The sequence below is a fragment of the Siphateles boraxobius genome, unplaced genomic scaffold (assembly GCF_051911475.1).
Source record: "Siphateles boraxobius isolate OS27281-9 unplaced genomic scaffold, OSU_SipBor_1 25, whole genome shotgun sequence".
Classification (NCBI taxonomy): Eukaryota; Metazoa; Chordata; class Actinopteri; order Cypriniformes; family Leuciscidae; genus Siphateles; species Siphateles boraxobius.
The window spans coordinates 19,602,298-19,615,079 of record NW_027508866.1 but is presented as its reverse complement, the minus strand read 5'-3'; the positions used below and the strand labels follow the sequence as shown (position 1 = coordinate 19,615,079).

The 12,782-nt window shown below is 36.8% G+C and overlaps 1 protein-coding gene across 2 annotated transcripts; it reads left to right on the top strand.

The window, feature by feature from the left end:
- The first annotated feature begins 1,173 nt into the window (after positions 1-1,173).
- On the top strand, positions 1,174-12,363 carry slc35e4 (solute carrier family 35 member E4). 2 transcript variants are annotated; one of them, XM_077243073.1, is made up of 3 exons: positions 1,174-1,642; positions 3,435-4,048; positions 7,108-12,363. In XM_077243073.1, exons 2-3 carry the CDS (start codon positions 3,454-3,456, stop codon positions 7,617-7,619), a joined length of 1,107 nt encoding a protein of 368 aa, XP_077099188.1. In that variant the 5' UTR covers positions 1,174-1,642; positions 3,435-3,453; the 3' UTR covers positions 7,620-12,363. The 2 variants fall into 2 exon arrangements, with proteins under 2 accessions (XP_077099188.1, XP_077099189.1); XM_077243074.1 differs by lacking the exon at positions 1,174-1,642 and adding an exon at positions 3,217-3,335.
- Positions 12,364-12,782: the final 419 nt, after the last annotated feature.

Genomic DNA, 12,782 nt, shown 5'->3' with positions numbered 1-12,782 from the left:
TGTTTAGTACATTGTGGAAAATGTAAAGGACTGATTGAACTTCATATTTACTGTCTGTGTTTGAGTTTTTCAACCAAAAGCAAGTGTCTTCACAGAATTCCTTGAGATCATCAGTACTACAAACACTGCAAAAACTACACTTTCCATGTACGCAGTATTTTCCAGATATATAAATAACCTTAATCTGATTATTATAACTATTTGAATTGATTAAACATGATGCTGATATAGTGATTTTGAATGTGTTGGACATTCCAAGGAAGTGAAAAATGTTCACTGTAGATAATGTGTATTTATCTTGGTTGTCAAAATCATCTGAATATATATGTAATAGATTCAAACGAATGATAAGAACAATAATTATTTGATTAATATTTCAAAGGTTATCAATGGTTGGTTTTGGTTCTTTGGTTTGTTTTGTAGCATTTCAGTTTTCATCACGGCCAGTAGTCGGCGCCAACGTACTTGGAATAGCGCTGGATTATCATTTGGTAAAATTATGCAACACAAATTTGTTTTAATCTTCTAGACGCAATTTAGTCTCCTTGCAACAATATAATCTGAAATCTGGGTGAATATAAAAGTGAAATTATCTCATGAACAGGCAAGACAGAATTTTCTGCTGTAGATGCATTAAACATTGATAAAATGTCTGAATGTTTTATTCCACATTGATACTGTGAAGTGAATATGATAGGTGGCAACATTGCTCAGTTAATCACCTTTATATTCACAGTACTTGTAGCACATCCCTGACCACTCCCGTTAATGGAAGATCCTGATCCACTGGTTCAGAACGCAAACCTCAGGTTGTACCAAACCTGTATTTCTTTCTTCTGCCAACCAAACACAAGTGAAGATAATATTTTGAAGAACGTTGGTAACCAAACTGTTGACTTCCAAAGTACGGGAGAAAAAAAATCCTATGGAAGTGAGTGGTGCCCACAACTTTACACTTTCTTCAAAAGAAGAAAGAAACTCATACAGGTTTGGGTTGAGAAAATGTTGACAAGAGTTTTCATTTTTAGGTGAACTATCCCTTTAACCAGGTTACACCTGCCATCTAAAATATCTAATTATCTATTCATCATCCAATTATCTAAGTCACAGGCCTTAATAAGTCAAGCTTATCTTGCATACTGTAAACATTGTAAAATGTAGCCTATAGTGATGCGAGTGCCATTTATACATTGTCATGAAAATCTAAAGACTTCATTGGAAGTATTGTTAATCTTTTTCAATTTGAGTTATAGTGTTTAAATATAGAAAGCAATAGCCTACATAACGTGATTATAAAATAAAAAGAAGTGAAAATAAAAGGGACATGATATTAATAACCAAAATATAGACTATAAATAGAAAACGATACAAATTGTCAATCAAAATGTCTGTTAACGAAATTAATAAATAAACAAACATGAATTCTTTGAGCTGCTCAAGGCTTTTTTTTACGCAACTGATCGTCCTCAGCACGCGATGGGTCGGGACGTCACCTCTCAGCAGCGGGCGCAGTGAATCAATACGTGTGACGTATTGCACAGCTGATCTGGCAACAACTGGAGCTGAGCTCACAGAAAGAGCTGAATGTGTCTCCGCGCAGGATATTATTAAACACATCTAGCTTCAGCAGTGCGGGGGAAAGGTAAGTGACGACGCAAATGCATTTGATCATACTGGGAAATTGTACATGGTGCTGCGGATGAGTTGTGATGGTATAACTTAGGCTACTCCGTTGATGCGGACTGGTTAACTTAATTGTTTATTTCCTCTGTGATCTAGTGTCATTTATTAAACGTTTTGCTACCACGCTTCACTGGACGTGACAATTAGTGTACGATGTGGCGATCAAGACAAGACATCCTTGATATAATCCGACAGTAGAATTACCAAGCGAATATATTAATATAACAAGGAATATATGGCACGTTTAGGCTTGAACAACCTCCATGGAAACTATACGGGACATAACATATACCGATGCTGCGGTGAATAGACGTCATCTACCAGCGTCGTACACATGTACGGCCTTGTCGTTTTTTTTATGCAGCGCATTGAACGTCTCATGTTGTTGTTTAAACTCATAACGAAGTAATTGTTGGTATATGTGGCTAGGCTGTATAGTCGTCGCAGTTTCAGGCACCCCATCACGGGATCCCGGATGAAATAAGCCTCTGGACCACCCAGTGCGACCATTTGCTGCGCTGTCAATCTAAAAGCCACCGACAGCAGTGAAGTCAGCGACAAACACATTCAGCGACTCACTATCCCGCTTGTTTATTTACCATAGCCACTAATTTGTTTAGGATTTGCTTATATGGATCCATTTTCATAGAAATTTTTGAATAAACAGGGCCCACCAATCCAAAACAAGCAGCGCATCACGAACCGATTTCTGATTGGCAGACTCGATGGATTAATTTCCCTGCGCGCCCCCGGTGTCGTGAGAAAACGGGTCCTCCATAGAAATCTGTCTACTAAATACACACTAACAACATTAAAATATCTTTATAGCTGCGTACTATATAGAGCAAAAGAAAACCAATTTTCAAGTATGTATTGGGACATACTTCTCTGTTGGCATACAGTTTTTCCGCATTCTATAGGGAAGTAGGGAGGGATTCTGGATCCAGCACTGATCAATACTTAACTCGAATCATTCGCTGATTCGTTAGGTGAAATTTGGTAAATTATGTAAAGCATAGGCTTATTACTCTTTCGATTCTTGCAATATAAAGATTGAAATATCGTTAGAAATAGTAAGGGCCCAAACTTTTGTTGATGGGCCGCACTGACTTCCATTATTCCCCATACTGGAAAACTGTTTGGTTACCCATATTCTCCAAAATATCTTCTTATGTGTTAAGCAGAAGAAAGAAACTCTCACAGTTTTGGAACAACTCGATGGTGAGTAAATTACAGAATTTTCATTTTTGGGCGAACTATCCCTTTAAAAGGACAAATGAATAAAGATGTGCATGGTTCAATCTTTTATAATAAATGCTACAATATTCCATAAAAAAGGATCGTCGATTTTGATCGTACGGTGTCTTTAAGTAGACAAGTGATGAAGGGAAAAGACCGCAAGTGTAGGGGACAGGCTGGAGTATATGCTATTTCGAGTCATAAGAGTTGAGATTCATTCAAAAGAACCTATTGGTTCCCGAATGAAACACCTCTCATGCCTAAAACAAACGCCCGTGCCTTACGTCACAAACCACCCACGTAACACGTGTAGACAAGACGGAATGTTGTTTCTGTCAGCTTCCAAAACACACGGTTGCTATAGCGGGTTAAGACACAGGACATCACACACGGCTTTAGACCTTCAACAGAGAGTGAATACAACTGACTCGTACTGCTACTACCTGCTTTTTTTATTTGACGAGATTAATTATTAATTTACGTTGTAAACTTAATATGTGTTTACCATGCAGGTGTGAAGATGAAACGAACATGATCAGTACCGATGGCCCCTCCACCAAGTGCGCGGAGACCCGGGACACCGGGAAGAGAGAGAGGACACCGCCAGAAATGCTGCACCTCATGTTCGCGGTCTCCGTGTGGCTGGTGACGGGCACCACCATATCCAGCCTCAACAAATGGATATTCACCGTGTACAATTTCAGATACCCGCTGCTTCTGTCAGCTCTCCACATGCTGACGGCGATAGTGGTGGACTACGGGCTGATCAAATGCAGGGTTATCCGGCACAGGGGCATCGGTGAGCAGGATTTAACCGCCAACGCCAAATTCAAAGTGTTCCTGTTGAGTTTGACATTCTGTGCCAGTATCGCGTTTGGAAACGTGGGACTGAATTATGTGCAGCTTTCGTTCGCACAGATGATCTACACAACAACGCCGTTGTTTACTCTGGCGATTTCCACGCTGATTCTCGGAAAGCAGCACCACATCCTGAAGTACACCGCGATGATGCCCATCTGTCTCGGGGCGTCGTTCAGCATCATGGGCGAGGTCCAGTTCGACCAGATCGGCTGCCTGTTTGTGTTCGCCGCCACCATGTTAAGAGGTGTAAAAACCATTCAACAAAGTAAGTAAATGTAGCGTTGGGAATTCGATTCTTTTAAGTGAACCGATTCATTCTATTAATTTTTTCAGTAAACTGATTATCACTCAAATCTGTGTTGCCATACATTTTTGCATTCTACATTTATGACTGTTTTAGATCTAGTTATACAGATTCAGGGTTTTCAATGTCATTTAAAACCTGGAAATAGGGAATTGTAACTTTATGATTCCAGACCTACCTGGAAATGTCATGTAGCCTAGTAATTGATAGATTTATTAAAGCTTTATAACGTCTTCACTACAGTAACATGTCTTATTTTAAAGGGCTAGTTCACCCAATAATGAAAATTATTCCATAATTTACTCACCCTAAAGCCATCCTTCGCATGGATGGATGTGTTTTTTTGGGCTTCAAAATCTAAGTTAAGGTACGGTAGGCATTCACTCCCATTATAAAGCTTGGAAGAGCCAGGATATTTTTTAATATAACTCCGATTGTGGTTAGCTGAAAGAAGAAATTCATACACCTAGGATGGCTTGAGAGTGAGTAAATTGTGGGATCATTTTAATTTTTGGTGAACTAACCCTTTAAGCTTTAAGATACTTCAAGTTTTTGTAAGGGTAATGCCTATATGATTTTAATTAAATCCATATACTGATCTGTAAAAGTCAATGTAGAGTCAGAGAAATTAATAGGTCAAATTAAACCAAGTAGATTTTGCGTTATTCCTAGACAAGTCAAATGATTCATAACGCCTTTCGAATAGTTTCGACCGAATCATTAAAAAGAATCGGCTCACAAGAACGATTCGTTCGCGAGTCGGATGGCTAGTGATCTTTCTCATAACCCTCTTCTGAACTGCAGAGCTTTTTCTTGAACACTTTGACATTAAAACATGTTCAAAATTTTAGAAAGTATTTGATGTAGTATCTAAATTCAATATCTTAATTTAAAAGGTCACTGGCTATTTTATTGAGATATGAAAATATTCTTAACCAAATGTTCCTGACAGCAGAGACTATTTTTGTCTCAATAAGGCTAGTTCTTGGTCATTATGTTCCACACTGCTGTAACTTCCTAGTGTCTGTCTGAGTCAGAGCGTAGGACGTCCTGTTCCAGAGACCCACGAGTGACTACATGCTGCTGTTGTTCTAATCCGATCTCCCAGCAAATTAAGTCACAGTAACAGATGGGGATTATCTACTTGACTGTTTTTGATTTCTTAAAATGAGTGTCAGTTGAGCCCCATTACACTAAGTGACCTCCTCCCTAGAATAATAACTATGTAGGCGTCTGGCTCTGAGAACATCAAGGAGTGAGAGCGGACTGAGAGCAAGGGTCTGCGCTTTAGTTTACTGGGAGAACCGGTTTTGGTTTTAGTCTTTTTATGACTTCATTATCTTTTCACAAACAGCTGCAACCATACATGCTGATGATATTCAATGCAATGTATTTCAAAGAAAATGTTTTAGTTATTGTACTGTTGCATAACATAACCTAGGCTAGAGCTTGCATACACGTTAAATGGGCAGTACCTGGTTTTCAACAAATTGAACCTTGCTAGTAGTGTATACAAGAAAAACTATGATGTGTCAATATTAGGAAACCAAGAATTAACAGAGAATAAGTATTTGCCTAAATGAAAAATCTGGTTTGTATTATTATTATTAATAACAATAATTAATATATTGTAATGATTAATATCTCATAGAAAACTGGGAAAGTTTAGGGTATTAAATGTTTTTTCAGAGGTTGTAATTAATTGAATCAGCTACTTTGCTTTCTTGGTCCAGGGGAGAATCTCCATGTAGACTTATCTTGCTCATCTGTTGGTGTTATGTTTCAGTGCACTATTTTAGTTTCATCACAGAGGTTAAAGTTGTTTACTATATGCATTACACCATAGCTCAACATGCGATTTCGTAAATGACAATCCAGATGGCCAAAAAACGTGTAAGTATAGAGTGCAACAGTTGAGTTACGGAAGTAAAAATCCATTCAGTTTCCTATTGGGACTTATAAACCTTATAGTATAACCCTATACTTATAAACCTTTGAAGACAGTCTTTCTGTGAACAACAACATTACCCATGATGCTGTACAAAAAAGTCACTAATCCTGCGTTCTCAAAATACTTAAATATTTGACTATATATATATATATATATATATATATATATATATATATATATATATATTAGGGGTTTAACAGTACACAAACATGATGGTTGGGTATTGAAGTCAAATTAAATTAAATTAAATTCAGTTGCTATTTTTAGATATAATAATCAACACAAGTACAAAAACATGTTCTGTAAATTGCACATAAGGCAGGTTTTGCATTAACTTCCAGATCTAATTATAAAGTTAACTTTCTACTCCAATTCATTTTTGAAATATAATAATTTACACAGTGGCTGTCATAACTTGTTTTCATGACAAATTTATTTAAACATACATTAAATAATCAAGACATTATACTTACAGGTTAAGTAAATATAATGAATAGGATAATATAGTGCATATACGAAATGCTTCTCTCTAGAGTTAATTTCTCTAGCGATATAATCTGTTGTCAACACTATGCCTGAGGTAAATGTAATGCTACGTGAGATATTATCATAGGATATTATTCTCAAGCTTTTTTACTGATGTCTTTCAGCAGTTGAAACACTGGTTGAGAGATGCAAACAGCATTGCATTGCCGCCCGCGCCCCCTTCTGGATTGGAGTGTGGATTGTGACTGAATGTATTCGTCGTGCTACTGCATGCAACGAACCGTGACATCCGTAAAAGTCCATAATTTTTAATTTGATTATGCTGTTCACAAAGCTTCATGGGATTGTAGTTCAGTCTTGTACCTTTTGTATATTTGTCAGATTTTTTTTACAAAATAAAGTTTGTAATATTGTGATTCACCTCATAGCTGGCTGCCTCATTCATGGCCTATAACGACTTTTTCGAAATCCTTATGGGAGAAATGAATGGAAAATATACTTCCGGAACCAAAGCTGCTGAAACTGTTGCATTCTGTTATGGCTGAATTGCACCACTTTCTCTTTGTATATTTGTAATTGTCAGGCATCTTGCTCCAGGAGGAGAAGATCAACTCTATCTTCCTACTGTATCTGATGTCCATCCCCAGCTTCTGCATCCTGGCCGTAGCCGCTCTGGTTCTGGAGAACTGGGCAGCGATGCAGTCCCCTCTCCAGTATGACCGTCACCTCTGGGGTTTCATCTTGCTCAGCTGTCTGGGTTCAGTGCTCTACAACCTGGCCAGCTGCTGTGTCATCACCCTGACCTCCGCTGTCACGCTGCACATCCTGGGAAACCTGAATGTGGTGGGGAACCTGCTGCTCTCCCAGCTGCTGTTTGGCCACCAGCTGACGGCTCTTAGCTGTGCTGGAGCGGCCCTCACCCTCTCGGGCATGATCATCTACCAGAACTCGGAGATCATAGTAGCTTTCTTCGACGCACGTAAGGCCAGGACACCAACCAGTGACAGTGAACCAGCTCCACAACCTTGTTCAGAAGATTCATCTCCAGAACCTAACGAGAGGACAGAGGATCAGATTCATGAGAAAACCGACTGAAAAGACTCAACAACGGCTGTGTTCCAAAACCTAGTGAGTTGCAGTGCTGTCTGTAGTCAAACTCTGGACTTTTTTTGTGCATAGAGCACAAAAGGAGTACAATGAAAGTGAAAGGTGACCACAGATTTCTCTGGTTCCCAACCACTTTCATTAGATGGAAAAGAGCAGCTTGGACCAGTTATAATGGTTAACTAAAGCAGAAACTAAAGCTAAAATCCTTTAAAAAAAACACGTTATTTGAAGAAAAAAACGTTAACTTGAATAAAATACAAATATTTAAAAAACCTAAACTTTTTTTAAATTTCACATTTCTCATTTTAATTTTATTAGATGTACTGAAATACAATGAATGAAAACTACATTGACCCTTTAAAAATATATATTTTTGACACAAACAACAAAATCAAAACTTTATCTAAACATTAACATTTAGCTAAAACTTTTAATAAAATTAATGTGCCCCTTGTTATGCTTTTTTTGGATTTTACCTTTCATGCAGTGTGTAATATAGCTGTTCGTGAAAGTAAAAGTTCTGCAAAGTTTAAAATATCAAACTGCACGACAAATTTATTGTCCCCTAAAAGAAATAAGATATTCTGAACTGCCAAAATGAGTCGTCAGCAATTCCAGTCTCACTTCCTGTTACATACCTATGTAACATTGTCACAAAATTACATCATGTCAGCCTGTAGTTTTCTTTGGCTGCCCGCAAACAACGTCTACTTTGACCCTCAAACACTAGTTGTAGCTGAAGCCTGGAAGAATTTGGTTTGTGTTGTTGACATGTTTTCTGATATTAAAATAACACTGGCTTGTATGTTCTGTTGAATATCTCTTTGTGTTCTACAGAAGAAAGATTGTCATACACGTTTCTCACCTCATGAGGGTGAGAAAATAATGAAAGTAGTTAATTGTGTGTGAACTATTCTTTAAATGGAAATTAGTCCTCATAAGTGACCAATATGGAACTCTACTTACAAAGGCAAAAACTTTGCGTGTCGAACAGAGAGTGCTCCTCACTCACTGGAAACTCACCTCACAAGTCATTTTAAATTATACTTCAGTGTTGACGTGAACGCTAGCGTACGTGTATAGCCAAACGTATGGCCCTTCAAATGATACTTTATTTGATACTGTGCGCCAACAGAGGCGCTCAACACGCACACTAGAAAGTGTACTGTTCGTATAACCTAGCATACACATACAAACCAAAGTACATTTTGGGGTTTAAAAAGAATTTGATGTTAGCATGTTGCTAAGCTAACACGGCGATTCTCTAATAAGCATAAAAATCCATAGCACACAAATATTGGATAAAATAGTCTATTATAATGAGACTCAACTATTTTGTTGATACTTTTCACTACTGAATGAATTAGGAGTATAGTTCTATTCAATTTTTGTTTGAATATCGACAATTCACTAGGTTTTGAAACTGAACACTAAGCATTATCTGGTTGAATATGGAGTCTGATAAGATACAAGGTATCCTGGTCGGCGATGATGAGGATGATTTTGGAGGTGTAGTTTTCCCCAGTACCTCCTCACTGTGCCAATACTTTTATTTTAGTCATTCTTCCAATGGAGACAGACTTTAGGACATGTCTTTTCCTGTTCTGCCAACACGTTCATACATTTGTAAAAACTTGTGCATGAGCATCAGGAAGATCTCCAAAATCCTGCCATATTAATTCTGTGACTGTGTCTATCTAATGCACTGTGAAATACAACTGCTCGATTTGCTCTGACCCGCTTTATTGGTCAGCATAGCTGTTTTTGGACTTGTTCACACTTTTTAAATATTAGAGATGGTCACAAAAAAAATACATAGGAATAATGTATTTTTTGGTACTGTAACTCCGCCGTCTTGATTCTGGTGATATGGACGGTACATTTAAGGCAGCTTTCTGTAGGATGCCATGTTTGAACGAGTGTCCTATGTTCATCTAGGTTACGTTTACATAATGGAGACGAGCAAGACTACTGAATCCTCATTCGGGTTCACTTTTATTTAGCCTGGTGCACTTTTCTTTTCAGAGAATTGGTTGGTTACACTTTATTTTAAGGTGATGTAGTTACATTGTACTTAAATGAGTACTGATTTATATTAACTACATGTACTTATTAAAGAGTTAGGGTTAGGGTTTGGTTTAGGGTTAGTTACTTGTAATTATGCTTAATTTACTGTTATTGCTTTAATAAGTACATGTAGTAATGTGTAACTACGTCACCTTAAAATAAAGTATTACCAACTGGTTTTATACCTCTCTGTGTTATAGAAAAGATCTAGTAGAAATAAGCTCACAAGATTCCCAAGTCATATTTCACCACAAAATCATTTGCAGATATTTTTTTTTCTTATTGCCCTATCTCATTACCGCAATTCATCTGAATGTTTTTCTTTTGAGTTTTATAATTGCCATTATTCTCATTGAGGCTTCTCACAACTGTAATATACAACAAATATTATTATAAATACTGTACAATTTTAATAATAAATCATTTATTGCATTAAAGAAATTATTTTCACACTGCATTAATGATAATTGGGGGAATAAGTGAAAAATAAATTCTCCAAAATCAGTTTTAATTAATGCAAAAAACTATAAATATATTTACTTTTTTGCACTAAGAACATGAAGCATTTTTGGAAAAATTTTCAATCCACAATACTGTACAGAAAAGCATCCTGGACAAAATTATTATCATTTTATTGAAATCAGCATAAATGAAATACCTACTATTACATTTATACTATGATGTGTATGCAACTTAATTTAATTAAATTATATCATAATTAATGACATTGAGAATTATAAAGGAACTTCAGCATTACGCTATACTAAGAATTTTACTAAGAGAGGAAATGTGCTTAATTGTCACAAAAATAATGTCACAAATCAAAACATATGCTTCATTTTATGCATGCAAAATATAATGTCATAAGGTTTTCTTTTGCTTTTGGAGTGATGCACGACTTGGATGTGTTCCTGACAGGCTTGGGTGAGATTCACCCGAAGTGTCAGTCCAGAAAATTGGCTGTTTTTTTATGTAATATAAATGTGACTGTGTCCCATCATAGGCAGGCAGGTAACTGGTGCCTCTTATGAAATTCCCAGTGCAGCTAATTATTAATATGTCTCTCTAAGGAGTCTCATTCATCTTTAGCACACTATGATCTTTCAGGAGAAATCAAAATGATATGTTCACCCATGTTGTCCTCCACAAAAGGTTTCCTTGCTCTTGCTCGTCTCCTCTGAGTGGGTGCTCAACTTTTTTCACTAGTTTCTTTGATTTGTTTTATTGTTTTTGTGACACCTGCTGGACAGTATTAGCCCCTCCCTGTGTGTTTTGAAGCTGTCATAAGAAATTGACAATAACCGATGTTATAGACCACGGTACATAGCAAGGTCATTCCCTCAAAGAGGTTTTGTTGCCATCTTCTGGATAGAAAGCGGATTAGCATTTATTATTATTATTTAATTTTTTTATAACTGAATTGAAGTGCATTGGATGCAAATATCAGGCAGTTTGCCTGTTTCCCAACATGACGGGAATTCATAGTTGGGGTTTAATATATTCTCATAAAACTGACTTAACCCATTTTGGGTTCTTCGAATCGGGTAACTGGAAATGTACAAGGATGTGAATGTATCCTAGCGGATGTTGAGGTGTATGCAGTCTTATGGAGATGATCAAATCCACGATAAAACCTACACTAACTCAAGTGTGCCTACCTGAGGGCTGTTTTTGTAAGGAAACACCAGCCTTTCAAGCTTTATTTATTAAGGTCTCAACTGTCCCTCCATTCTTTAGTGTTTTCACTCATTACTTTATTTCTAGTGAACAGCATCATAGGATAAGCATGGTACTAAGAGACTGAAAGAGTGTCTGAGATATATCGCATTCGTTTGAAAACTTTTTTTTTAGGCTGTTATATGTTACTAAGGGTGGCACAAGGGGGCGCTAACACTATTATTCGGCTATGCTTGCACGGTTATCGTTTACCTATGCCGATCATTTCAAAATGGCCCATTAAACTGTTTAGCTGATACATCAGTCTATAGTTGCCATCACATTTACTGTTCTGCAAAATTTTGCGATTTTGCAATTGGGAATTTTGTGCAAGTCTGAAAGATTTTCATGCTAATTTACTGTGTTGATCAACAGAAAACTACTTGTTTTGAAAAATTGACTTCTATATGAGCGATGCTTCATATATCGCTAGCGCTACACTATTGATAATAGGCAGTGGACCTTCGTTGTCTGCAAAATTTTGTTGAAATTTCACTAATATGACCGCGCCTTATTATTGAAAGCGACAGCATATTCACATAATGTTCATCCAGTCTCTCTGTACCACAAGCACAGTGGTCAACTAACCACAATTAGTCTGAAAAATGATCAGCAGAACAATAGCAAAGTTTCTGATACATTTTACTCTTCACCGTGAGGTGAAGTTTGTCAGACAAATACCTCAGATGTTATTGTTTGTTCCTGTGATGACGTTTTCTGGGTCACGAGTGTACTGGATGATGATTTCAATGCTGAGATCTCTTGACGGTTTTGATGTGTCTTTTATTGGTTGCAATGCAAAATTGCACTGACGATTTGCATAACTCTGTGGCTCCTGTGTATATATGGTTTCTGATGTCAAAAAAATATCAGATGTAAATGCTTATTTTATTATATTTATGTATTTTACAATCATGGAAAGCTGGACAAATACACTGGTTCAAAAACACACTGTCTGATGTCTCTTTTTCTTATGTCTCATGCTATCTTACATTTTAGTATGTAAACATTTTGTGTTTGCTTTTATTATTGCTCATATCAATATGCTAGTTTAAATTAGCAGTGTTTTGAAACATAAAAAATATGCAAGCAGCATGCTAACAACAGTTAATACATGCTGATTGTCTTAAAACATGCTAGCAGCATGCTAACAACAGTTAATACATGCTAGCAAAGTGTTAAAACATGCTCTGAGATTTGTTTTCCTGTCTTCATCTGTTGTTCTGTCTACCTGACAATAAAACATTAACGTCTCAAGCTTTTAAAGCTATTTCATGCTTTCAGGCCAGGCTTTGTCAAGTCAACATCATGAAACTTTATCTGACTTTCATTTGTTCCTTTCAAAACCAACGTTACTGTGTGAAACTT